This window comes from Macaca fascicularis, chromosome 1 (assembly GCF_037993035.2).
Source record: "Macaca fascicularis isolate 582-1 chromosome 1, T2T-MFA8v1.1".
In the NCBI taxonomy this organism is placed as follows: Eukaryota; Metazoa; Chordata; class Mammalia; order Primates; family Cercopithecidae; genus Macaca; species Macaca fascicularis.
Window position 1 is genome coordinate 68,202,661 of NC_088375.1, and position 26,249 is coordinate 68,228,909.

Below are 26,249 nucleotides of genomic sequence, written 5' to 3' on the forward strand. Positions count from 1 at the left end.
CCAAAACGGAGCTCAGAGAGGCTTTTCTTAGCTGGATATCCTTAAAACAGAAGGGCACATAATTTGAAAGTAAAAGTATGAAAAGATGTTCCAGGCAAATATTAAACCCCTCTCCCTCTGACAAACTACTGGTGCAGTTTTATTAATAGCGGCAAAGAGCATTACTGGTGACAAAGAGGGCTGCTGTTGAATAACAAACAGTTCATTTCTTATTAGGAAGATATTAAAACTCTTAAGTTTATTTGCTTCAAAATATATAAAACAAAAAGTGATCATAAACATAAAGATAGATAGGTCTATTATTGTAGGGAGATTTTTTTCATGTTTTTTTATTTCAATAGTTTTTGGAGTACAGGTGGTTTTTGGTTACATGGATAAATTCTTCAGTGGTGATTTATGAAATTGTAGTGTACCTGTCACCCAAGCAGTGTATACTGTAGCCAATATGTAGTCTTTTATTCCTCACCCCCACAACCTTTCCCTCCGGAGCCCCAAAGTCCATTATACATTCTTATGCCTTTGTGTCTTCATAGCTTAGCTCCCCCTTATAAATGAGAACATATGATATTTGGTTTTCCATTTCTGACTTACTTCACTTAGAACAATGGCCTCCAGCTCCAACCAAGTTGCTGCAAAAGACATTATTTCTTTCCTCTTTATGACTGAGTAGTATTCCATGGTGTACATATACCACATTTTCTTTATCCTCTCGTTGGTTGATGGGCACTTAGATTGGTTCCATATCTTTGCAATTGCAAATTGTGCTGCTATAAACATGCAGGTGCGTGTGCCTTTTTCATACAATGACTTCTTTTCCTTTGGGTAGATACCCAGTAGTGGGATTGCTGGATCAAATGGTAGTTCTACTTTTAGTTCCTTAAGGAATTCCTATACTGTTTTCTATAGTGGTTGTACTAATTTATGCTTCTGCCAGTAGTGTGAAAGTGTTCCCTTTTTATCACATTTACAGCAATATCTATTTTTTTTGACTTTTAATTATTGATTAATAAGTAATTATGGAAATTAAGTTGAAAAGCAATAAAAACAAGATCTACTTTTGTCAAACTAGAAGGTATACATATGCTTACCTCATAATAATTTTCAATATGAATTAAGAAGTTAAAATGAAAATCAAAAGTATTAAACTTTTAGAAAATATGACATAGAATATTGATGCCGACACAGATTTTTTTCATACAAGATACAAAAAGTGCAAATTATAGAGGAAAACACTGATAAATTTACATTAAAATTAAAAACGTTTTATCTAATGACACAATAGAAAAGTGGAAAGGCAAGTCAATAGTGGAAAAGTAATTTGCAAACTGACAAAGGATTGGCATATGGAATAAAGAAATTTCGTATAAAAGACAATCACTCAATAGAAAAATGATATAAGATATGAAGAGGAATTTGTAGAAGAGGAAACATAAATGACCAATAAACATATGAAAAAATGTTAAATTCATTAGTAATCAAACAATTTGCATCTTAAAACTACAATAAGATATCATTTTATGCTTTCTAGTTTGGCAAAAACAAAACAAAAATCCCCTGATGATATCAGCGTTAGCTGCCTGAACTCATCCAGAAAGGGTGTTGAATATATATTGGTATAACTACTTAGTAACACATTATATAGTAAAGCCAGAGGAGGGCCTACCCTACAGCCACCAGCACTGTGTGATTTTATTTTCCTTTACAGACAGGACCTCACTGTGCTACCCAGGCTGGAGTGCAGTGGTGTAATCATGGCTCACTATAACCTCAAACTCCTGGGCTTAAGCAATCCTCCTTCCTCAGCTCCTGAGTAGCTTGGACTACAGGCTGTGACACCACACCTGGCTAATTTTAAAAACTTTTTGTAGAGACGAGATCTCACTATATTGCCCAGACTGGTCTTGAACTCCTGGCCTCAAGTGATCCTCCCATTTCACCCTCCCAAAGTGCTGGGATTACGGGCATGAGCTAGTGCACCTGGCCAGATATTTCGTATATTTTTAACTGAACACATGGAAGAATGAAATGATGGGCAGAAGGAAAGGTGGAGTTGCCCTGGGGACACTGTGTTTTCATCTGTCCCCCCCATGTCTCTGGGCCATGTGCATCAGGACCCACATGGCCTCCTCTGATGGGTCTCCTTTGCCTCTCACCCTTGTTCTTGTTCCTCCTGTTCGCTTCCTGTAGATCAGTGTTTCTTAAATTTTTTTCAGTATTGTCCCTGAGGCACCTTTCGAGATAATTTTTTCCCTGATCATCTCTCCTCCTCTGTGAAATTTGAGTACTACAGATATCCTGTATATATCTGTTTATTTAGTGTGCGTACGCATAAGGAGTAAGGTTTTCTTGCCCCCGATAACCAACAAGTAACCTAAAACTTAGACAAAATATAGTACTAGTCTTCTACAAATGTTCAATTATTAAACAACAATAGAGATGGAGTCTTGCTGGTCTCAAACTCCTAGCTTCAAGCGACCCTCCCACCTCTGCTTTACGAAGTGCTGGGATTACGGGCATGAGCCACCATGCCCAGTCATCACTAATTTTAATTTCCATTTTATCCTTAGGTCTAGCCTACAAAATCTGCCCCACCCCACCTCATTTGAAGGAGATACAACCCTTGTTGAGAATGCATGATTGAGATTAATTACCTTTTCCTGATTAGATGCCCCTCCCTCTTTCCAAACCTCCTCTACGTTCAGCTCCTGTTTTGCACCTGACACTATCAGAAATCTAGCTATATTAGGATATAGATGTCCCTTCATTTAATTTGCTTGTACCTTTGACTTCTTGCTCCTCCTCTTGTGGGAAGCAGTATTTGGTGTGGTTAAGAGCGCTAGGGTCAGTCCCTGCATTGCTACTCTCAAACTGTGTAACCTTAAGTTCCTGAATATCTCTAAGGCTGTTTCCACAGTTGTGCAAGCGGCATGGCACTGCTGGCTTCATGGAGTTGTGGAGAGGGGCTGATAAGCAAACGTTTTTCAAGGTTATGCTTGCACATGAGGACAGCCCAATAGATGGTGTCTGCTGCTGTCATCTGCTGGCATTTGCTCCTGAGAGCAGTTTATGTTATTCAAGAATGGAGGGGACCATCTTGAGATTCCAAAATCCTCAAGGGCATAGGCCGTGTCTAGCATCCGTAGCAATGTTCCCATGCTGATGGTCTTTTCAAGCTTGTCTTGGGTCCTGGGGGAAAGGATTGAGAAACACAGCCCCTTCTCTTGGGGAGTCACAGTTGAGTGGGAAGTTAGGAAAGCAAATACTGTTCACTGTTCTGTACCTGATGTGGTTGGCTGGGCACGCTATGGGGGGAGAAGGTGTGGGCCTCACCTGCCTTTCTGGTGTCAGGGCAGGCCTCCGAGAAGGTGGCTTTTGAGCTGTGGCTTCAAGGAAATGGAGTTCACTTGTTTCAGCTTCCTGCATCTTGTTACCAGGCAGGGCTGGACAGGGGGACTAGTCTTTTTCTCTGCAGAGCACATCTTATCCAATGTCCGTAGGAGGTGTTCTTTTGCATTTTTCTTGGAATGAGGCAGAGTGAGCACTGAGTCATCTCCCTCTGTATGTGCCTCTGTCATCCTCTGGGTGACCGCAGGTTTGATTTGTGAGACAGCTGGTGGGCCGGGTTCGGCCTGTGGCTGGGGCACAGTGCTTTCTTTGTCTGAGTTTGCTTGGCCCTTACATAAGTATGAACCACAGCGTTGGCCTCATTAGCACTCTGCTTTCACCACCTGGACTAAGTGTTCCAGATGGCCTTAATTCGGGTAGTTGTTTTTGGTACTTATTCAGGGTGGAAGATTTAGGCTGCAGTTGTCCTTTTTTTTTTCCTCCCCATTCTCTGAGGCATCCTAAACTATAGGCAATACTATGCAGGGACAGGCTTTAGCAATTCTTGCTGCTATAGCCTTAAGCCCTGAAAGATTCTAGCCTTCTCCTTTATCTAATATCTAATCTCGTCTCTTCCTTGGCTCGCTGCACCTCCTCCCACGGAGAGGTGGCAGGTTATTTTTATTTTCAAAAGCATGATCTATCTTTTTTTTTTTTTTTTTTTGCCATGGTAAGAAATAAAACTTTCCACTGAGTTACTTGGCTCAGTTAAACACCCTTTCCCCGGATAAGGCTCTCTCTTTGGGTTTTGGTGAGACTTCATCAGGAGCCAGTGGCCCTGGAGGGAAGGCTGAATCACGGCTCTGAGCTTTGGCTGTGTGTGTGTTATGATTGGATTGGATGTCGCGGGTCAGATAGTTGCCTCCTTTCATGAATGCCAACTGTGGCCTCACCACCACCTGAGACGTTGTGTTCTCTGCCCTCAGAACCAAAAAATACCCCCATGTGAACTTACTGAGAAGTCTGACCTGGTGTAGGGCTGAGGGTGGGTGCTGTTGCTAACCACACAGCTGGGTTCTCACTGTGCCTCTGATGGGGAGAACCCACATCATTAGCTATTGGCTGATGGGCTGAGCTCATCAGGCGCAGGATATGAAAGGGCTGAGAAGCCTGACCCATGGTGCTGAGTGAGATGAGTTAACCAACCTCTGGAAGGCTGCAGGGAGCAGAGCTTTTTTCCAGGACATTCCCAAATCCATGCGCCGAATAGAAATATCATGTGCTAATGGTTCTTCTGGAATCAGCCCCTTTCTACCTCCATCAATGCATGTCTAAGGAGAGATAAAATTCCTTTTGTGTGGGCCTGCTGGCCTTTACTCCCAGGAAAAAGCAGGCTAGAATGCAGTTTTTCAGACTCTGGGATGGGTGGGTTGTATCTTTCTGTTTGGGGAGATTGTATATAAATATATATGTATATATAAGACATATATATTTCAGTAGAGCTGCTGTTAATTATGTAGTATGTAATAAATTACGTCATACATAAGAATATTGATTGATTCCCATTCTTATTTCCCAAATAATGCTCCCATTGAGTGGTTTCTTGGCAGATGTGCAAAAAGAATAGGCAGGGACATCTGATAATGTTGCCAACAGGAATTCTGACCAAGGCTGACACTTTCATTCCTCCCTACAGAGGTAAACTCTAAGGAGGGAACCCACTCAGGCACATCCTATTATCACTTGGCGCCCTTGGCACAGAATGAGCTGAAGTAGAAACAGATGGTGTGAGAAGGGGCATTGGCAGTTTTTCCTGACTCCTTATGAAGAAGGTTTTAAGAGTATGGATTTCAAAAGAAAGAGCAAATCTGCAGTCTTTTCTTAGGGTCACTGATTCCATCCTTGGAGCTCTGCCAGCTCAACTGGTTATTCTCCCGGGAGACTCTGCTGGGGTGATGGATAGAAGGCTCTATAGCAGGTATCCACTTTCCTGGATTGGTACCTGTGCCCCATCCGTTGTTAACTATTGGAGATTTCCCCCAACAGAAGTACAGTTGAGAGATGCTGTGAGTGGCAAACAGGTAATAGGCGGTGAGATGTGAAATGTCTCTTCCATTCTACCTACATACGCAAAACAGCCTTTGTTTATAAAGGGTTAAGTAGGACAAGTAGAGACTTTGGAAGACAGTAGGTTTTCACATTAGTGGGTTCCAAAGCCCACATTTTAGTACTATTTTCTTGTTGCTTCTTAGTCATGATCACAAGGTTAAATCCCAAGACTTGGGAAAGCGTATCCATCTACCCAGCTATGCATCCATGCAACTATTCTCTCCGTCCTTCCATCCAGTAGTTATGAAACACTTGATATATGCTGGGCACTGTGCCAGATTCTGGGCTCACATTACTGTAATCTAAACAAAGCAGGAGTTTAGCCTGTTAAAGGAGACTATCAAGTAGAGTCAGACCCCATTTTGAGAGTGGTTCAGTGTAGACCCAGGGAGCAGAGGGGAAGGATGCCTGCTTAAGTCAATCAGGGTTAGTAAGATCTATGTCTCATCAGAGAGGCCATAGCGTTCTCAGTCTGGCTTTGTCTCCACTGCTACATAAATAGGGTACACTTCCTTATTTTTCATCAGACTTTTAAACATTTTCCCTCTTCCCCTGCTTTCTGTTCATCTTCTATTAGAAATGGAAGAACCTGGAATAAAGAGCATTAAGGGAGGGTCAGAGTAGTTCCAGTGGGGCTGTCATCCTGTGCTCCAGCAAACCCATCTCAAGCTTCAGGTCACTCATGCTTTGATACCTTTTAAAAGAGCATGATAAATTCAAATTAAAACCACAACAAGATGTCATTACACACTTACCAGAATGGCTCAGATAGAACATAGTAACAGCACCAAATGCTGGCAAAGATGTGAATAAACTGGATCACACATGCATTGCTGGCAGGAAAGTATAATGCTACAGCCATGCTGGAAAATGTTTTATAGTTTATTATAGAGCTAAATATGCAACTACCTTGCACCCCAGCAAGTGTGATCTTGGGCGTTTATCCCAGAAAAATGAAAACTTATTTTTACACAAAAATCTATACATGTATGTTTGCATAAGTTTTATTTGTAATAGCCCCAAAATGGAAACAGCCTAGACAGCCTCCAGTAGGTAAATGGCTAACAAGCTGTGGTATATCCACATCATGGAACATTACTCAGCAATGAAAAGGAGCAAACCATTGATACAGCAACTTGAAGATATCTGCCGGAAATTACGCTGAGTGAAAAAGGCCAATCTTTGAAATGGAGAAGAGGTTATTGGTTGTCAGGATTAGGGATGGGGGTGGTCAGAGGAGTGGGAAGGAGGTAAATGTGGTATAAAATGGCAACATGAGGAATCCTTGTGGTGATGGAGCCGTTCTGCATTTTTACTGTGGTAGATACCAAACCTATACATGTGATAAAATTGTATAGAACTAAACACACACATAAATGAATACAAGTGAAACTAGGGAAATCTGAGTAAGTTTGGTGCATTGCAGCAACATCAATATCCTGGTTGTGATATTTGTGGTTTTAAACAATGTGCCATAGGAAGAAACCGGGTAAAGTGTACAAGGGATGTCTCCTGTATGTATATGTGAATACAACTATCTCAATAAAAATCTGAGAACATTATATAAAAGTTGTATGCAATTGGAATCTAAATTTATACATCAGAAACATCACAATCCAACATTAAGGCCATGTTTTACTTATACACTTGATGTGATCAATGTGATTCTTTGTGTCTTCTTTCAAGTAACAAGTAATTCCCAATCACATTCATGATTTGAACCTTGTAATTTAAATGAATTGGGCTATTTTGGTGTTTAGGTGTGTTTTCAAACTTGAGTTTGACGTACAGTACATGTATGACCAAATCTTGCATGTCTGCTCTTATTACCTTTAGAACTTGGGAAAAAAAAGTCTGAAAGCCTTTCTAGTGATGAGTCAGAAGTGTTGTTTTGGAACAAAATGCAACACATTTTATTTTTTTATTTTTGAAAAGTTAAAAAAAATTCTGGCCTGGTTGATGTCAGATGTCAGAGGCTTAATACTGATAGTTAAGCATTTTTACTTAAGAGAGAAAAAAGGTCGATAAACACATACACACATTTGGAGTAGAGATGGATGGGACAAGGCTATCCTTAGGCCTTTGCTTATGAAACTGGCCTTTGAAATGCTTAGAAAAAGCTCTTCTGCTGCCCAGAGGAGCAGGCCGTCCATGCTGCTGCTCACCCTGCTGGGCCATGCCACCCTTTAATCCTGGAACCCTCTTCATAGTGCTTGAGATCTAGGTATGTGCATGGGAAGGATCGTGGTTGGGCAGCTGTGCCCTAAGGGCTACATCTATAATGGGGACGGCCCTGCCATGATGCCAGTTGGATTGCAAGGCATGGGAGGCTGATTCTGCTCTAGCAGGATTTTGTTTACTTGTTTGTAACTTATTTTGAGATGGAGTTTCACTCTTGTCTCCCAGGCTGGAGTGCAATGGCGCGATCTTGGCTCACTGTAACCTCTGCCTCCCGGGTTCAAGTGATTCTCCTCTTGCAGGATTTTAATGGTGTTTTGGGGATAGGATTCATTCCAATGGCATTTTTATAGACAAAGTATGAAAATCAACATTGTAGTGGGATTCTAATCTATACAACAGTTTTGTGTAGGTGATTCTTTTTGCGTTATTCACATCTTTTCGTGGCCTATACATCATGAATGTATATAGTAGAGTTGCTTGTACCTGGGGAGAATCAGTGCATAATACTAAGATGGGTAGAGAACATGAGGCTCATGTGAGAGCATGTCCTGTGATGTCTTAGACCAGTTAAGTGTCGTCTGCCTGTACTGTTTGGCAGTAGGGAAACAGTGGGGGATGAATATGGGACAAATTTGTCTGCCTCAAGGTGGCTTTGGAGACCACTGTTAAATTCATCATAGAGTCTCTCCAGTAAATGGGGTTTGCACAACACTGTGAAGTATTTCCTGAAGGTTCTTTCAGCATTTTCCAAGTTGAAGCAGCTTCAGACTGTGGTAAGTTCCCAGATGAATCCTAGCAAACAGGCTTTTTCCGAAGGGATCAAATAGCACTTAATAAAAACATAACTGTGTCTATGTATGTAGCCACACATGCACGAAAAAGAATTCCATTGGTAAATGCTGTAGGTCATGTTGGAAAAGAACCTCCTTTTTTTCATTTGTTAAAACAACTACTTCAAATAGTCTTTGGCGACGTATTCCTTATAATTGGACTCTGCCCAGAGGTGAGGGTTTGAAGCAAATTTATGTGGCTGTTTTCTGTGGGTAGTAGGATGGAAAAATAGTAAAAATGAACTTCACATTTCTCTGGTTTTCCTGGAACTTAAAAATGGCTGACCTAGTCTCATATTTAAAATGTTCTCTCTTAAACTAGAGTATAGGTTTGGGAAAGAATAGTAGGTAGGCAATATTTTGAAAGTGTTAGCATCAAAGCATGGGATTTGCAATTTATACTCCACACCTGTCTTGCCCTGAAAAGTCTTTGGCTCCACAAGAAGACTTAAATTCAGGCACTTCTCACTTTTCAATTCGGTGTGTTCCTGGGATCCACATTTTAAAATGCGTCCCTGTGAGACATCACATTTCCCTATGGGAATAACAACCGTATTTGTAGAGTCCTTCCTGTGTATACACCCCATGAAGGAGATACCGTTATTATTCCAGTTTTGTTTTGTTTGTTTTTGAGATGGAGTCTTGCTGTGTTGCCTAGGCTGGAGTGCAATGGTGCGATCTCAGCTCACAGCAACCTCCGCCTACCAGGTTCCAGGGATTCTTCTGCCTCAGCCTCCTGGGTAGTTGGGATTGCAGTCACCTACCACACCTGGCTAATTTTTGTATTTTTAGTAAAGATGGGGTTTATGCCATGTTGGTCAGGCTGGTCTCAAACTCCTGACCTCAGGTGATGCGCCTGTCTTGGCCTCCCAAAATGCTGGGATATTCCAGTTTTATATATGAAGAAATTAATCCACAGAGATGGAGTCATTTACCTCAGGTAACACAGGTCGTTATGAGACACAAGCATTTCAATTTAGGCAGTTAGACTTCAAAGCTTGAATCATTAAACCACAATGATATCTTGCGTCTCAAAGTTAAAACATTATAGTTATTAAATAAGGATTTCCCCATCAGATCTGACCAAAGTTATATCATGAAGCAAAGATATGTTAATTCATCTACTTATTCAATGTGATAACTATAAATTACTTGATGATTAGATAAAAATCTGTGATTCTCCTAAAATGGGAATAAATGTATCAATCAGGTAGACTATGCAAAGTCCTCAGTAGCTCATAAAGCAGGTAAGATGCAATTTTTCTATGACATAAATTTGACTAATCAATATGCAAAAAATCAAAAATGGAAAAATCCCTACATATTTAAAATCTCTGGCTTAGACTTTGGAAAGTCTTTCGTGGTTTGGATGATCCAGTTTTCTTAAGAAGCCTTCCTAGAAATGTGTACTAATACTTCCTCTCACCTTCACTTCTGAAGGATGGTGTATGTAGGATGTGGTCCAGTTGGCAGTTTTCCAGCTGTCTTCTGGCTTTCATTGTGTCTGTTGAAAAGTCAATCCAATATCTTATTGTTGTGTGACCCAGGGGTCTGGGTGGCTTTGGTTGAAGGCAGGAGAGTGGTTACTTGCTTCTGGGTGGAGCTGTTGGGACTCTGGGGGTTAATGTGGAAAGTCCCTCTGAATCTTGTTTGTTTTGTACCAAAATTCCCAGGGCAGTGATAATTAGAGTTTCTTTATTGGGTAATTAAATGTGATTCTCTTACATGTAGAACTTTCAGTATCAATTCCATGAGCTCACTTCTCTTTCTTTTCCTCCCTCTCCTTTCCCTCCCTGTCTCTCTCTGGTTGGGCCCCACCCTGTCTGCAGCACAGACCCTGGATTCTCATGCTCTATGGGATGTGGGCCTGCTGGTGTGTGCTGGGGACCCCTGGTGTGGCCATGGTTTTGCTCCATACCACCATCTCTTTCTGCGTGGCCCAGTTCCGGTCTCAGCTCCTGTCGTGGCTCTGTTCTCTCCTCCTGCTCTCCACACTGAGGCTGCAGGGTGTGGAGGAAGTTAAGGTAAGTGTCTTCCTGTTACCATCGGGAATCCAGAGAAGGCCCTTTTGGCTTTGCCTTGATCCCAGTAGACACCTTGGTTTTCAGATGAGATGATTGTAGAACTGTGATGGGGCTCCCCATAGTGGCCATACAAGGTTGCTACATGTGAACCCTAGTGGTGCATTCTGCAGTCCTATCATTCCTGGCTGTGTTTTAGCCCTGTGAGATTGCCCAGGGCTGGCCCTGTACCATCTCTCAGAGTTTGGGTAGGCATGTGGAGTGCCAGATGTCACAGGGCCAGAGGGCCAGGAACAAAGAGAGAAGAAACAAACAGAGGATTTACTAAAAATCATCTGGAGAGTGCCCTACAATTTATAGGGAATGTACACATCACTCAACTCATCTGATGGCCACAATGGCCCTGTGGTGGTAAGTCAGGTCTTTTTCTTCTTCCTAGTTGATTGAACAGATTCATTTATTCATTTATTGAGATGGAGTCTTGCTCTGTCACCCAGGCTGAAGTGCAGTGGCGCAATCTTGGCTCACTGCAACCTCTGCCTCCTGGGTTCAAGCGATTCTCATGCCTCAGTCAACCGAGTAGCTGGGACTACAGGTACCTGCCACCATACCCAGTTAATTTTTGTATTTTTAATAGAGACGGGGTTTCACCATGTTGGCCGGGCTGGCCTGAAACTCTTGGCTTCATGTGATCTGCCCGCCTTGGCCTCCCAAAGTGCTGGGATTATAGGTGTGAGCCATTGTGCCTGGTCAGGAACAGATTTATTATCTACTCATGTGACCTAGTGGAAGCACTTTCAATTTAGATAGTGAAAACAAAGGGTTATCTCCAAAGGGCCCAGACCAAGCTTTCATTTTAGTAAACCCAGAGGCATTTTGACAGACTCAGTCACCTATGGGTTGTTTGTGCTAATAGAGGAGGACACTGGGCTCAAGCCACACTTCCTTATAGCTTTTGTTTGCATTAGTAAAGTCTTATTTTACAGGCACTTACCTTTTAGCTTTATTTTTTTCTTAGTCACAATAACAGTGCATTTTTATTTTATGATTGCACATCAGACTTGGCCCAGAGGATGGTGGATGACAGAGGGACTGCCTTCCGAGTTGAAGAGTTTACTGTGCCTTGCTGAGGCGATTGCACCTATCAGCAAATTCTTCTTGCACTGCATTTTCTGATTTCTGTTGTGTGTTCTCTGATCATCTCCTGGCAGTGGCTAGCATCTCCTGGACAGCTCCGGACTATCTGGTTCTGTCTTTGGTAACTGGAATAACCTAGCCCTGCTTGTGCAAATGAAGCTTAGGCCCCTCAGGCTATCTCAGGCCCACTCAGGCTGTGTGAGATTCCTTCTCTCACTTGTCTATTGAATACACCCTTTACATGTGCAAGTTGGAGCTGCCAAGGTCTGCGGCTGCAGGGGAGAAAAGGGAGAGTCTGTGTGGAACTCTCAACCATCCAGAAGTGGGAGCTTTCTTTTAAGGTAGAAATGCATGGCAAGAAGAACACAAGTCCAAGTCCCCAGCTCCAGGGTCTGGTCCTGGGTACTCGGCTTCAGAGCCCTTCACCTTTGGGGTCAGTTGACTCTGAGAATAGCCAGCCTGAGAGATGCACAGCTTGGAAAACACTGGGGGTCATGTGCCTAGGGCAGGACCATTGATGTTTCCCACCTTCATCGACCTTCTCCTTCCTAGCCCGGTTCCCAAACACTGCCCAACTGGCAGGAGCTGTTTTTTTGAGTCAGGCCAATCTGCTTACCTTTCCCTTTACCCATTTACATATGCTTACACTGTTTGTTGGAACCAACCCTTCCCATCATCCCTGTCCACCTGATTCTCTTTCAAAGTACAGCTTAGACCTCAGTCTCTAAAGGCAAGTAATAAAAGAGGGCCACAGAAAACACAGATCATTTAGTATCACATACTGCTCTGAGAGCTGCTGGCTCTTACAAACCGGGGACACAATAAAACAGTAGCATGTAAGTGACCAGGTGTCACATAGAGCTTTGGGGACACTACACACACCTATCCCTTCCTCTAACCCCCTAGGATCTCCATAGGCCCATTCAAAATCTTGGGCTGTGTTGGATATTCTTTATTCAATCACTGTGGGACTGGAACTCCTGTGGTATCTATATTTTTGTTCATTCAGTCACTCCTTCGTTGATCCAGGTGACTGCACTTAGCATTCATGTGCCCTGCATCGACACAGTAATGGGAAGGAACATGATGGGAAATGTGAGATGGATGACCTGGTTTCTAGTCTTTTCTAATCCCCGTCTCTTCTTACTCTGAAGCTGGAGCAATCATTTAGCCTCTGAGCCTCAGTCTCATTATTTGGAAAATGGAAGTAATAATTCCTCTTCCTTTCTCATGGGATTGTTCTGATAGTCAAACAAGATAATCTATGTTAAGTGATTTTGTGAAAATTGTAGCATTTTGAAAGTTGAAGCATTTTTTGCTGTTTTTAGTCTACCTTAATTTTTCTCACTCTCATTAATGATGTGGGGCTAATATTTTAAGCACATATATCAAAATCTGGACTTATGAGAGTATATCAGATAATCACTCCATTTTAACAAAAGATACTTCCCAGAGTGATTAACTAGGCAACCATTTAAGCAAGTGTGCTTAAAAACAGATTTACAGTAAAAATGAAAACAAGTTCACACCTAACTTTTTGGGGACCTGGCAAGTGTAAAAACAGAATCTAATTCCATTTATCATTTCTTTGGGGACAGTATCCGTTATGGATGTTGGAGGTAAATAAATATTCATTTGTTCTGGAAGTTTTACAGTGATTTGAAAAACATTGAGGAAGGAGATCATATGATTAGAACCTAGCTGGGTTTCCATGCTTTTGCACATGTGGTTCTCCTGATATGATTATCCTCTTTCCCCTTGGTGGCTGTTAAAGTCTTGTACAAGAAGTAGAAACTCTGTTCAGTGGTTGGTTTTTCTGTGTACTGCTTTAAGAGACCCTGATGGATCAAATTAATTACTTTCTCCTTTGACCCAAGTTAGATTTCTTCTATATATTTCCATAAATAGCTTTTCTCACTGAATGTATTTTTGGAAAACATAAAAAATATAGAAAAATATAGAAGTTAGAAAATACTTCTTGATTTTACTCCCTGATATTAACATTTTACTGTATTTCCTTCTCATCTTTTGTTCCACGCATATTTTTGCACAGGTTATTTCTTGTTTCATGCTGTATTGTAATTGCATGTTTACACATCTGTGTCCTGTATGAGAATTTAACATATTGAGGGCAGGGTTTATTTTTTAATATTTGTCTGTAAAACTTATTTGACAGATGCTACTCAACTAAATGTAGAGCCAAGCTGGTAACAAAAGAGCGAAGAGAAAAATACGTTGAAGACAGAAATCCCATGGGACATTTTAAGCCCCTCTTTGTTATCCGAATAGTTGAAGAAGCTGTCAGAGTATCCACTGGATGTAGCTAATCTGCACTTTATGCCCTGGGTATCTGCTACATGTGTGTCTGGGAAAACCTTCATTATGTTGTGTCAGTCCTAATGCTAAGTTTACATTAGAGATGTTCTTTTTCCTACTGCTCATTAACTGCTTGCTTTGATTACCAATGAGATTTACCTGGTGTTCATTGGTTCTCGACTCCCCTTTATGGCACAGCTGCTCTACCTGAAGAAGAGGTCGCCTTCCCAGAGCCCGCTAGGATTCTCAGATGAAGGTGGCCCTGCTGGCCAGCAGCTGCAATGGGACTGGACGATGTCCCTGCTGGCCACTCAGAGGTTGTTCTCTCCTTTTGATTTTGTAGAGAAGGTGGTACAAGACAGAAAACGAGTACTACCTGCTGCAGTTCACGCTGACCGTTCGCTGCCTCTACTACACCAGCTTCAGCCTGGAGCTCTGCTGGCAGCAGCTGCCTGCTGCGTCGACCTCCTACTCCTTTCCCTGGATGCTGGCCTATGTCTTTTATTATCCAGTCTTCCACAATGGGCCCATCCTCAGCTTCCCGGAGTTCATCAAACAGGTAGAGCCCGCTGGGGATGGGATTGGGATTCTGTAGATTAAGCCTTTGTCACTGTTGCTCTGGGCTTCTCTGACTCTTGAGTCATTTCATTCAGAGGTGCCCACAGATTTACAACACTATTAGTTCTCATGAGGTTTTATGGAATAGATGAAATGCATATGAGAAATGAGCCTTTAAAGTTTGACCCCTCAGATATGTTAGCTCTAGGGGGTCCCACCTTGATTTTCAGTGAACTCTGGCAACCAGGATTAATGAGTGGGGCACAACGAGGAGTTTGGGAGTTGGTATCCAATGTGGCGAAGTCCCAAGGAAAGAAAAAAATTTGATTATGATGCTATTACTTGAAGGAATAGAAAAGGAAACTGTCTAAGCTGTTGCTTGGCAAATAATATGTTTCCTTTTATATTCAAAAGCTGCTTAAGAAATAGTCCTGCCATAGCCTGGGAGCTGTTCAGGGTGACCTAGATGTGAGAACAGAGTGGAGTTGAAGTAAGTTCGAAGGCAATGGTGTGTGTTGAGGACTGGATTCCCCTTTGTGCCCAGGCCCCTGCCTGCCTTCCTTGGACAGCATCCTTGTCTGAAATGCCATGTTAAACTACCTTTGTTGTTCCCCCCTACTTCACTTTTCCCCCTTGCTTACAACTTTCTTTTTTTTCTGCCTCCTCAACCTACCTCTAGTTTCATGGAGCATAATTGCTAAGTTAATTCACATAAGGAATTAGTAATTGACAATGCCTAAAACAGTGTTTCTCAAGGGATCTTCTACCCCCACCACCAAAACAAAACAATCCTCATAGAGGAGAGAATAACATGTACGTGCATACACACATATGCATGCACACGCACAACACACACCCACACATATGCACACACCTGGAAGTGCAGGGCAAGCAGCAGTGTTGCACATTTCTGGGCAGCAACATGAAAGATGCTCCCTGAAAAAGAAGAGAGGGTTCTTAGAAATCATATTTTGTCCTCAGAGTTCCACTGAATTATGCATTGTATTAAAGGATATATTTTTGCATTATAACAATAACACAATGTTCTAAAATTTCCAGTGAAAGTATGTAACTTTTTATATCTCTAGAAATCTGTAAGTGAAATCGATATTCTAGGCAGATATGTTTAGTCTGTGGTTTCTCATACCTCGGTTTGGGATTGTTCTTTTGTCATGAAGGAATTTAAAATCTGCGTTTGAAATTGTGTTTAAAATTATTGTGTGAAAGAGATGGTTTAATGATGGCAGCTGATCTTCTAACTCAATGATTTGCAAAGTGTAGTTCCCAGACCAGCAGCGTCAGTATCACCAGAGAACTTGTTAGAAATACAAATTCTCAGGTCCTCTCCAACCTCCTGAATCAGAACCTGTAGGGTTAGAACCCAGGAAGGTGGTTTAACAGGCCCTTCAGGAGGAGGGTGGGAGTAAAGGTAGGGTGGGCACAGCATAGGGTGGGTTCCTCTCTTTTACAATCTCCTTACCTTTGTGAGTATTTGAATTATTCCCAGTTTGCCAGGCAATAACTTTTGGACCAAACATCCACACACAGACGCCCCTTTCCTGAGGATGGCTGGTAATTTTCAGAGAAACATAAACTAAATCCATTAGGAGGAAACAGATTATTTTCCCAACTTCCTCTTATATATAAGCTTTGCCCTGTATGCTCTGCACTTTATTATTATGCAAAATATCTGTTCCTGTTATTTCTCATCTCCTTTTTCTTCTTTTTTTGAGACAGAGTCTTACTCTGTCACCCAGGCTGGAGTGCAGTGGTGCAATCTCAGCTTACTGCAACCTCTACCTGCTGGGTTCAAGTGATTCCCGTGTCTCAGCCTCCTGAGTAGCTGGATTACAGGCATGCACCAGCAAGTCCAGCTAATTTTTTGTATTTTTAGTAGAGACCGGGTTTTGCTATGTTTCCCAGGCTTGCCTCTAACTCCTGAGGTCAGGCAGTCTGCCCTCAGCCTCCCAAAGTGCTAGGATTACAGGCTTGAGCCACCATGCCCGGCCCCCTTTTCCAATTGTGCCTTTTAGGGTCTAGTAAGAATATTAGAGGCCTCTAGTAGGGTCCTGTGTCACACAGAGGCATGCTTTAAGATTATTTCCCACCTAAATCCTTAGCCAAGGACTCTCATTCTCTTGAGTCTCAGTCTGGGGAAGTGAAGGGGCAGGTTGCTTCCTATAGGGGCCGGGTATAGACACTCTGGGTTTTATCCATGTCTTTTCCTTCCCCCCCCCCTTTTTTTTTAAACTGTTCCAAAACAATAGCAATTGCTGACAGCAGGGAACTCGAAAGGGCAAATTAAAACCTCTATGTTTTGGGGAGTATTCATAAAACAGTCATTCTAGAAAAGGATAAATGTTCAGTAAGATATAGGGCAAATTTAAAAAGCCAGGAGGTTTCCGCACTTGCTGAAAGTGGCTGTGGGAAACTTCCCTTCTATGGAGAAGGGGGCTCTAAAGGGGGAGGGGGTTAAACCAAAAAGGTTATCTTGTAGTGAAAGGGTTCTTTCAGAGAAGCCAAGAAGGAAAAGGCTGGGAGGTGGGGAAAGAAAGCTAGTTGGAAGAACTTGTAAGTTAGATTTGCTCTGAATGAATGCTTGAATGAATGCATGCATGAAATGCCTTCAGCTATAAGGATTGGAAATACTGAAATGCATGGTTCTTAGACTGGCAGGTCAATGCCTAAAAATAACGTAGAGCAGGAGAATGACGCTGCACCACCAGGGGGCAGCAGTGCCCCATCGTGGAAACCAACCCCAGCGGGAAATCTTCACCCAGTATCTGCAAACTCCTAAGGATCAAATGACAATGTTAGTTTTAGGCATACCCCTGGAGAACGTATCTTCCACCCAATTTACATACACAAAATGAGGGAGGTATAGAAGAGGTGTCTTCTGCAATGTAAAGCGTATGAAATTTGCATAATTAGTCATGAACAGGTAAAAATTTGCCTCAGCGCCTTAACTTGAAGGCTATTTCTGGTGGCATTTAGAGTTTTAGGAACATGGGCCCGATTTGATTTTCTCTCATGTTTCTGTGGCACTCGGATACCAAGTCAGCGGTGAGGCAGGGATCCTGAGGGACTTAGGGAAGGGAAGGACATGGTGTTTATACTTGCTTAGCCTGGAGCCTGGGGCCGGTACGTCTTGAAGAGGTTGACTGGTGTGGTGTAGGCACTGGGGAGAGGAGCAGCCTTAGCGTGGTAGGCCAGGGACTCTTCCTTGCTGGGCACTGTGCTCTCCCACCTTAGAGAAGCCAGTGGTCAAATAGGGAATTTGGCATGGAGGTTAAGAGCAAAGGTCCTGGAGCCCACCCTCCAGAGTTTGAATCCCTGCTCTGCTTTGGCTTGAGAGTGCTTGCCGAGTTATTTACCTTATTTATGCCTCAGTCTTCTTATCAGTGAAATGGGAAGAATAATAGTGCCTCCCTCAAGATTGCTGTGAGGATTAAATAATTGTGTATAGGTAATGTGGTTTGACAGGTTAATACTATAAAGTGTTAATTCTTACTCTTATTATTTGAGACAGAGTCTGGCTCAGTTACTCAGGCTGGAGTGCAGTGGCACAACTTCAGCTTTCTGCAACCTCCAGCTCCTGGTATCAAGTGATTCTCATGCCTCAGTCTCCCAGGTAGCTGGAATTATAGGTGTGCACCAACACACCCAGCTCATTTTTGTATTTTTAGTAGAGACGGTTTCACCATGTTGGCCAGGCTGGTCTCGAACTCCTGACTTTAGGTGATCTGCCTGTCTCGGCCTCCTAAAGTGCTGGTGTTACAAGTGTGAGCCACCATGCTCGGTCTCTTACTTTTATTATTGTGATTATTGGCCAGAAAGCATGCGGTAGGGTAGTTTAGGTCAGAAGGGAGACCCTGGGTATCCAGTCTGGTAGGCAGGCACAGCAGCAGGGGATACTGGGCCATGGCCATGCTTGGGCTCAGAAGAGGCCAGTGTGCTGGTTCCATCTATTTGAAGAGAGACCCAGGCAATTGCTGCGGGAACAGGCATGGGGGCAGTCCCAGAGTTGCTGGGACTGGCAAGAGCTGTGCAAGGCAGTCAATGTCCCAGAAGCTTTGTTTACTATTTGGCATGGGCTCCTGGAATCATGCGAATTGTAATAAAATATACTAGCTGATCATTTAGTCTGAGCCAGGCTTTATACAATTCTAACTTCAAATTTTTGAGATGGTCTCACTCTGACACCCAGGTTGGAGTGCAATGGTGCAATCATAGCTCACTGTAGCTTTGCCCTCCCGAGCTCAAGTGATCCTCCCACCTCAGCCTCCTGAGTAGCTGGGACTATAGGTATGCATCACCACACCTGGCTAATTAAAAAAAAAATACTTTTCTAGAGATGAGGTCTTGCTATGTTGCCCAGGCTGGTCTCAAACTCCTGGCCTCAAGTGATCCTCTTGCTTCGGCCTCCCAAAGTGCTGGGGTTACAGGCACACACAATTGTGCCTGGCCATTCTAGCTTGTTTATTCCTCACAACCTATGAGAGAGATACTGTCATGACCACTTTATGGACAGGGAAACAGAGACAAAGAGAGGCTATTGCAATGCAGATAGGGTGAAGGGAATCAAGACATGGGCCTTATTGTGCTGACTTGGTGTGTGAGAGGAGTTAGAGTGGGATGGAGTGTCGCCTGGTGGACATGCAGGTCTGGAGGCTCAAGCTGGCTGGAGCAAGTACCAGTCTTGGCAGCAGCAACACCTGGAGGCCCCACTTGCTGTTCCAGGAGAGCTCACTGGACGTCACTGGCCTTGGTCTGGATGGCTAGGGGGGGCGGGAGTAATGTGGGTCTGATTAGGGAATGATTTGTTAGGAGTAAGGGTATGGTCTGTGACCAGTATAAAGGACTAAAACAACTGCCACAAGGCCTCCTAGACCCAAGCAAAGAGAAGCCAATAAGTTAGTGGCTCAGGTGGTCCAGCTGAATATCTGGCTCTGGGGAGGGCTTTTGTTTTGTGCTCACAAACATATGTATTATTCGCGTGTGAAGAAAAAGAACCTTTCAGCTTTGAGAACTGTCATCTTTAATCATCAGAATATATTTGGAAGAGAGAGAAAGGTGTCGCTATTCCTTTTTATGCAATTTGCATGAAATGAGGTTTTAAAATATAATGCATTTTGAAATGCACTTTGCAGATGAGTTAATGTGTATTTTTTAGTGATGCTTGAACTTCTCAATTTCCATGGTAGCAGTTTCCAGTGGTCTTAAGGTTGGCAGTCCCCTAGGTTTGAAATGTCTCAAATGAAGTACTTTGCATGCAGGCAAGAGAGCTGCCCTGCACATTAGATGGGCTGTATATGGGCTGTCTGTTCTTCCTGCTGGGTCGAAAAGGGACAAATTTTGGACTTTTTTTTTTTTTTTTTTTTTTTTTTGAGATGGAGTCTCGCTGTGTGGACCAGGATGGAGTGCAGTGCCGCAACCTCAGCTCACTGCAACCTCCAACTCCTGGGTTTACGCCATTCTCCTGCCTCAGTCTCTTGAGTAGCTGGGACTGTAGGTGCCTGCCACCAGGCCCGGCTAATTTTTTTTTATTTTTTAGTAGAGACGAGGTTTCACTGTGTTAGCCAGGATGGTCTCGATCTTCTGACCTTGTGATCGCCCTCCTTGGCCTCCCAAAGTGCTGGGATTACAGGCATGAGCCACCATGCCTGGCCGGATTTTTTAAACAAAAGCCAGTCAATTAGATTGCACATGTAAATAGACTGTAATAATGATATGAGTCTAAAGAATCATGAAAAACCTTTTTTTATTTTTTTATTTTTTTTTCAGGTGAAAGCAAATAGAAAGTTGGATTGTTTTTCTTTTGCTATGTTTATTTGTACAATTTTTTTTTTTTAATTTAGATGGAGTCTCGCTCTGTCGCTCAGGCTAGAGTGCAGTGACTCAATCTCAGCTCACTGCAACCTCCACCTCCCAGGTTCAAGCGATTCTCCTGCCTCAGCCTCCTGAGTAGCTGGGATTGCAGGCACAAGCTACCACACATGGCTAATTTTTGTATTTTTAGTAGAGACAGGGTTTGACCATGTTGGCCAGGCTGGTCTTGAACTTCTGACCTCAAGTGATCCGCCTGCCTTTGCCTCCCAAAGTGCTGCGATTACAGGCATGAGCCACCATGCCTGGCTTATTTGTGCAATTAATAAACATTTCTGTTGCTCAGAGCAAGGAGGCAGTTAGCACCAGAAAGGGAGTGTTGCAGAGAAAGGTCTAGCCCTTTTGGTCCTGTAGTGACATGTAATTATGCCTTATTAAACCTGGTAGGGAAGTTTTAGCTTGTGGAAACTAGGGAAGTCATTATTAGGAAGGCAACATCTGACAAAATGTACCTCATGATTTTTCTTAATTAAGATATTTGTGTCATTTTAGAAACTATGTAGTTTGAGGAGGGAAAGGAAGCCTTTGAATTGACCTTGAAACGTGATTGCCTGGAACTGAGAGGTGATTGGGTGTTAGTGGTATTTTCTTGATTGTCATGGGGGCTGTTGGTTCTGGCCTGTTGGCTCCCTTCCAGTCCAGCTGCTATCTCTCCACTCCTTGGGATGGGGCTCCATACCCAACACTGCTTGGAAGCCTGAGGTGCAGTCCTGGCCTTCAGGGGACCTGAGCTTGGGGTAGGTTATGCTGAACAGCCTGTGGGCCATATGCACAGTTGCTTATTTAGAAACTGTAGAAATATGGCTGTGGGTGAAGATTATCTGCTGTCAACACTGCTTTTGAGGCCATTATCGCGTTCAGCTAGAAGACTTGCTTCTCTCCAAGAGTTTGGGCAGGTTGGGCACACTGATTTATATCTGTAATCCCAGTGCTTTGGGAGGCTGAGGTAGGAGGATCACTTGAGGCCAGGAGTTTGAGACCAGCCTGGGCAACATGGTGAAACTCAGCTCTACAAAAAATAAAAAAATCAGCTGGGCATGGTGGTACATGCCTGTAGTCCCAGCTACTGGGGAGGCTGAGGCAGGAGGATCGCTTGAGCCCAGGAGATCAAGGCTACCATGAGGTAGGGTCACATCATTGTATTCCAGCCTAGGCAATAGAGTGACAGCCTGTGTCATAAAGAAAAGAGTCTGGGTGCCAGGAAAGACCTGTCCATTGGTCTACAGTGATTTTGCTGCCTCTACATGTCTTAACCTTGGTGTGAACTCCTCTAGCCTCTACAGACTAATGGATAGTATATGTCTTAGTCCATTCAGACTGCTATAACAAAATATCATAAACTGGATGGCTTCTAAGCATCAAACATTTATTTCTGACAGTTCTAGAGGCTGGGAAGTCCAAGATCAAGACACTGGCAGATTTGATGTCTGCTAAGGGCCTGCTTCCTGGTTCACAGGCTGGTATCTGTCACTGTGTGCTTTTGTGGTGGAAGGGGTCTAACTCTTCAGCATCTCTTTTGTAAGGGCACTATTCCCAACCATGAAGAATGCCCTCATGACCTAATTACTTCCTAAAGACCCCATCTCCTAGTACCATTACCTTGGGTGTTAGGATTTCAACATAGGAATTTTTGGAGGGATGTAAACATTCAATTTATAACATTCTGCCCCTGCCACCTGAAAATTAATATCCTCCTTACATGCAAAATATACTCATTCCATCCTGATAGCCCCAATAGTATTAACTTGTTCCAGCACCAGCTCAAGTGTCTGAAATCCAAAGTCTCCTTTAAATATCATCTAAGTCAGATGTGTGTAATACTCAAGGTATGATTCATCCTAATGCAAATTCCCCTTCAGCTATGAGCCTGTGAAATCAAGCTCTGTGCACCCAAATACAATGGTGAGACAGGCATAGGATGGACACTCCAATTCCAAAAGGTAGAAATCAGAAAGAAGAAAGGAGTAAAAGCTCCCGAGGAAGTCCAAAACCTTAAGGCTCAGGAATCATCATTTTTGGCTCATTACTCTGCCCTCCAGGCCCACGAGGGTGGAGGTTTCACCTTCCAGACACACTGGGGTGCCTTCTGGACACATGGTGGCAGGGAGGGGGGTTGTGGCTCTGCCTTCATGGGGGCTTTGCGCCTCCTGCCAATCGCCCAGGCCAGAATCTTGAGCTGGTGGCTCTACTGGTCTGGGGTCATGAGAGCAGTGCCACCTGCATGGCTCTGCTGGACCCTGCCTTTGTGCAGTTATTTGTCTGGGCCCCATGGCTCTGTAGGCATTGTTAGAAATCTAGGTGGAGGCAGCCACACCCGCTTACAGCTTCGCTGGTTGCAGTGCCAACTACACTGCACTGGGGCCCACAGAAGCCACTCTTGGGGCAGCCAAGGAGTTTGGTGATGGGGAATGGGGAGCAGAGCCCACAGTGTGAGGCAGGACTGGGCAGTGACATCCCCTCCTTTGCATCTGCAATTGCTCTGTCCCCCAGGCCTTTGCACTCTGGCCTGTGATGATGGTGGCAGCAAAGAGGGTCAAAATATTCACAATATTATAATGTTACATTACTTTTTCTCTGACTGAAAAGAACCAATTTTAATTGTAAAACATAACTAAAATCTCACCATCCAAAGATTACCATTGTTGGCATTTGGTGTATATCTTTCCAGCCTTTCATTATTTTATGCACATTGAACAAAAATCGTTTTCATGACTGAATTCCCTTTGGAATCACTCTTCCATTGTCTTGGACAGGAGGGTCCTGGCTTCTGTTTAAACAGCTGACTAACCTTATCAGGTGGTTGTTTGGCCACATTCTCAATGTTCTCTCCTGAAGAGGCTTTCTCATTCTTTATAGTATGGAAAAGCTGAGAGTTTTCCAGATCTTTAAGTTCTGCTTCCCTTCTGATTAACACTTTTGTCTTTAAATCACTTTTCTCCTCTACTGTTTTACTATAAACAGTCAAGAGGAGCCAAGCTGCACCTTCAACACTTTGCTTAGAAATGGCTTTAGCTAAATATCCAATTTCATTACTCACAAATTCTGCCTTCCACGAAACACTAGGATATGAACACAATTCAGCCAACTTCTTTGCTGGTTCATAACAGGATTGCTTTTCTTTCAGTTTTCAATACCATATTTCTCTTGTCTAAGAAATCATCAGATGGCCTTTACCATGCATATTTCCACCAACATTCTGTTCACTACTGCTTAGCTCTTCTCTAAGAATATTGAGGCTTTCTCTACAGCTCTTCTCCTTTCCTTCTGAGCCCTTGCCAAAATTTCCCTTAAAGATCCATTTACAGCAATGTAGACTTCTTAAAGCATGCACCTCCAAACTCTTCCAGCCTCTATCCATTACCCCTTCCAAACTAATTGCATATTTTTGGGTGTTTGTTAAAGCAGCACTCCCACTCTTGGTACTGATTTTCGGCCGTAGTCCATTTGGGCTGCTGTAACAAAATACTATAAACTGGTTGGCTTATAAACAACATAAATGTATTGCTTACAGTTCTAGAGGCTGGGAATTCCATGATCAATGAGCTGGCAGATTCCGTGTCTGGTGAGGGCCTGCTTCCTTGTTCATAGATTGGCACCTTCTCACTGTCTTCACATGGTAGAAGGAACTAACTAACTCTCTGAGGTTTCCTTGATGAGAGCACCAATCCTAATCATGAAGGCTTTACTCTCATGACCTAATCACTTCTCAAAGGCCCCACATCCTAGTACCATCTCCTTGGGGGTTAGGATTTCAACATATGAATTTTAGGGGGACACAAACATGCAGACCAGAGCAGTGTGTTTGTAATCATTTCTTCTTTTGCTAGTGGTTATTAGGTCAAAATGAATTTGCTTTGGAGAGCTGGAAAAGGGTTGAGAATGAACAAAGAAGAACTCAGTACATAGCTACAAAAAACAAAAAAACAAAAAACCTAAGAGTGAAGGGAGAAGGAAAGGAGAAATAAAAATTAGTCTAGCATAAAACACGGAGAAGAATACTCACTCATAGAGGATGCTGGGCTTCCTGGCAGAAGTTCCGATGCCAGGCATTTGGAGAAACAGGATGAAGAAATAGAGGGGTCTTGAGGACATTGGCCTCACTAACAGAGAGGGTCCAAATATTCACAATATTGTAAGGTCACATTACTTTTTCTCTGATTTAAAAAAGAACCAATTTGGCCGGGTGCGGTTGCTCACACTTGTAATCCCAGCACTTTGGGAGGCCAAGGTGGGTGGATCACTGGAGGTCAGGAGTTTGAGACCAGCCTGGCCAATGTGGAGAAACCCTGTCTCTACTACAAATACAAAAAATAGCCAGGTGTGGTGGTGGTACGTGCCTGTAATCCCAGCTACTTGGGAGGCTAAGGCACAGGAATCGCTTGAACCTGGGAGGCAGAGGTTGGGGTGAGCTGAGATTGTGCCACTGCACTCCAGCCTGGGTGACAGAGTGAAACTGTGTCTTAAAAAAAAAAAATTAATTGTCAAAAATAACTAAACTCTCACCATCCAAAGATGACCACTGTTGACATTTGGTGTATATCTTTCCTGCCTTGGATTATTTTATGCACATTGAATAAAAATAGTTTTCATGACTATATAATATTGAGGTACACACATGCACTTAACCAACACCCTAGTGTTGGACATTTGGGTTATTTCCTTTTAACTTCTTGTTTATTAACACAAACGTGAATGATCTGGCAGGTCGATGTTTCCACGCTGAGGATTTAGTGATTGACTGGCTTGTAACAGATCTGCTGCCATAGACTTTGTAGGGTCTCTCAGAGCATGCATGCTTGGGGTAAGGATTCAAGTGAAAACCATTCTCAGTTTATGCCCAGAAAGGGGTCTGCCTGGGGTCACTAGTGCATCTTTAATTGCAGTTAGGTCTGATCAATACAAGTCTGCAAATACCCAAGGATACCCAGTCTTCCTTCTTGGAGAACTCAAGTTCTGCTTCCTGTCAATACTAACCAGATGAATTCTCCAAAGCAGTTACTGTTGTTTCTTAACAATGCAGATTGGTGTGACTGCATAAAATGTCTTCCTGAAGTGAACTGAGGGAAACAAAAGGCAAAAGGGAAATTCCTGTTAGTTTTGCCAATTTTTTCCTTTTTTTTTTTTTTCTGAGACAGAGTCTCTCTCTGTCACCTAGGGTGGAGTGCAGTGGTATAGTCTAGGCTCATTGCAATCTCTGCCTCCCGGGTTAAAATGATTCTCCTGCCTCAGCCTCTTGGATAGCTGGGATTACAGGTGTGTGCCACCACATTCAGCTAATTTTTGTATTTTTAATAGAGATGGGGTTTCACCATGTCAGCCAGGCTGGTCTCGAACTCCTGACCTCAGGTGATCCACCTGCCTCCGCCTCCCAAAGTACTGGGATTATAGATGTGAGCCACCACCATACCCAGCCTAATTTACATTTTAAAAGTTAAACCAACAAGCTTTCCTGGGCATAGTTAACCAAGCAGATGGCAAAAGGGAGAAAGCTGTTTGTGCAGAAGATTGTAATGCCAATGAGCCGACCAAAATTTCTTAGCCTGGCTTCTTGTTGCGGGAGGACAGTTTGAGAGACTGGAAGTTTCTAACACTGGAAGTGTTAGAAAATGGAATAAAAATAAATCCCCTGCTGTGTAACTCTGTCTTCCCCACTGGGGGCAGTGCCTGCCACTCTCCTGGCTGCAGTGGGACCCACTGCATCCTGATGGTAGAGGAGAGAGAAGCTAAGGAGCTACCTCACGGAATGGGCCTTTGTGTCATGAGCCCTGGTAGGCAAATGCTAAAGCAAGCTCATTTCCTCCACCGGCTAGTGTGTGCAGATGCAGCTTCGACATTTAACATTAGTCTGTCCTCTACATTTCAAGGGAGCTTTCAGTCTAATAAAATC

At 43.1% G+C, this 26,249-nt stretch overlaps 1 protein-coding gene across 15 annotated transcripts in view; it reads left to right on the forward strand.

The window, feature by feature from the left end:
- The window catches only part of HHAT (hedgehog acyltransferase), a 348,264-nt gene that overhangs the window by 66,120 nt on the left and 255,895 nt on the right, over positions 1-26,249 (forward strand). For 11 of the 15 annotated variants that reach the window (XR_012432735.1, XR_012432736.1, XM_065541220.2 and 8 more), the window contains 2 exons: positions 10,274-10,468; positions 14,262-14,477. The exons of 2 other annotated variants lie outside the window; for them this stretch is intronic. Coding sequence is in view for 11 of the 13 variants with exons in the window: in XM_065541220.2 (XP_065397292.1) it covers positions 10,274-10,468; positions 14,262-14,477 (411 nt within the window). In the remaining 2 variants the exon portion in view is untranslated. The remainder of the gene's footprint in view (positions 1-10,273; positions 10,469-14,261; positions 14,478-26,249) is intronic. 2 more of the 15 variants (XM_005540742.5, XM_065541243.2) reach the window with 1 other exon arrangement.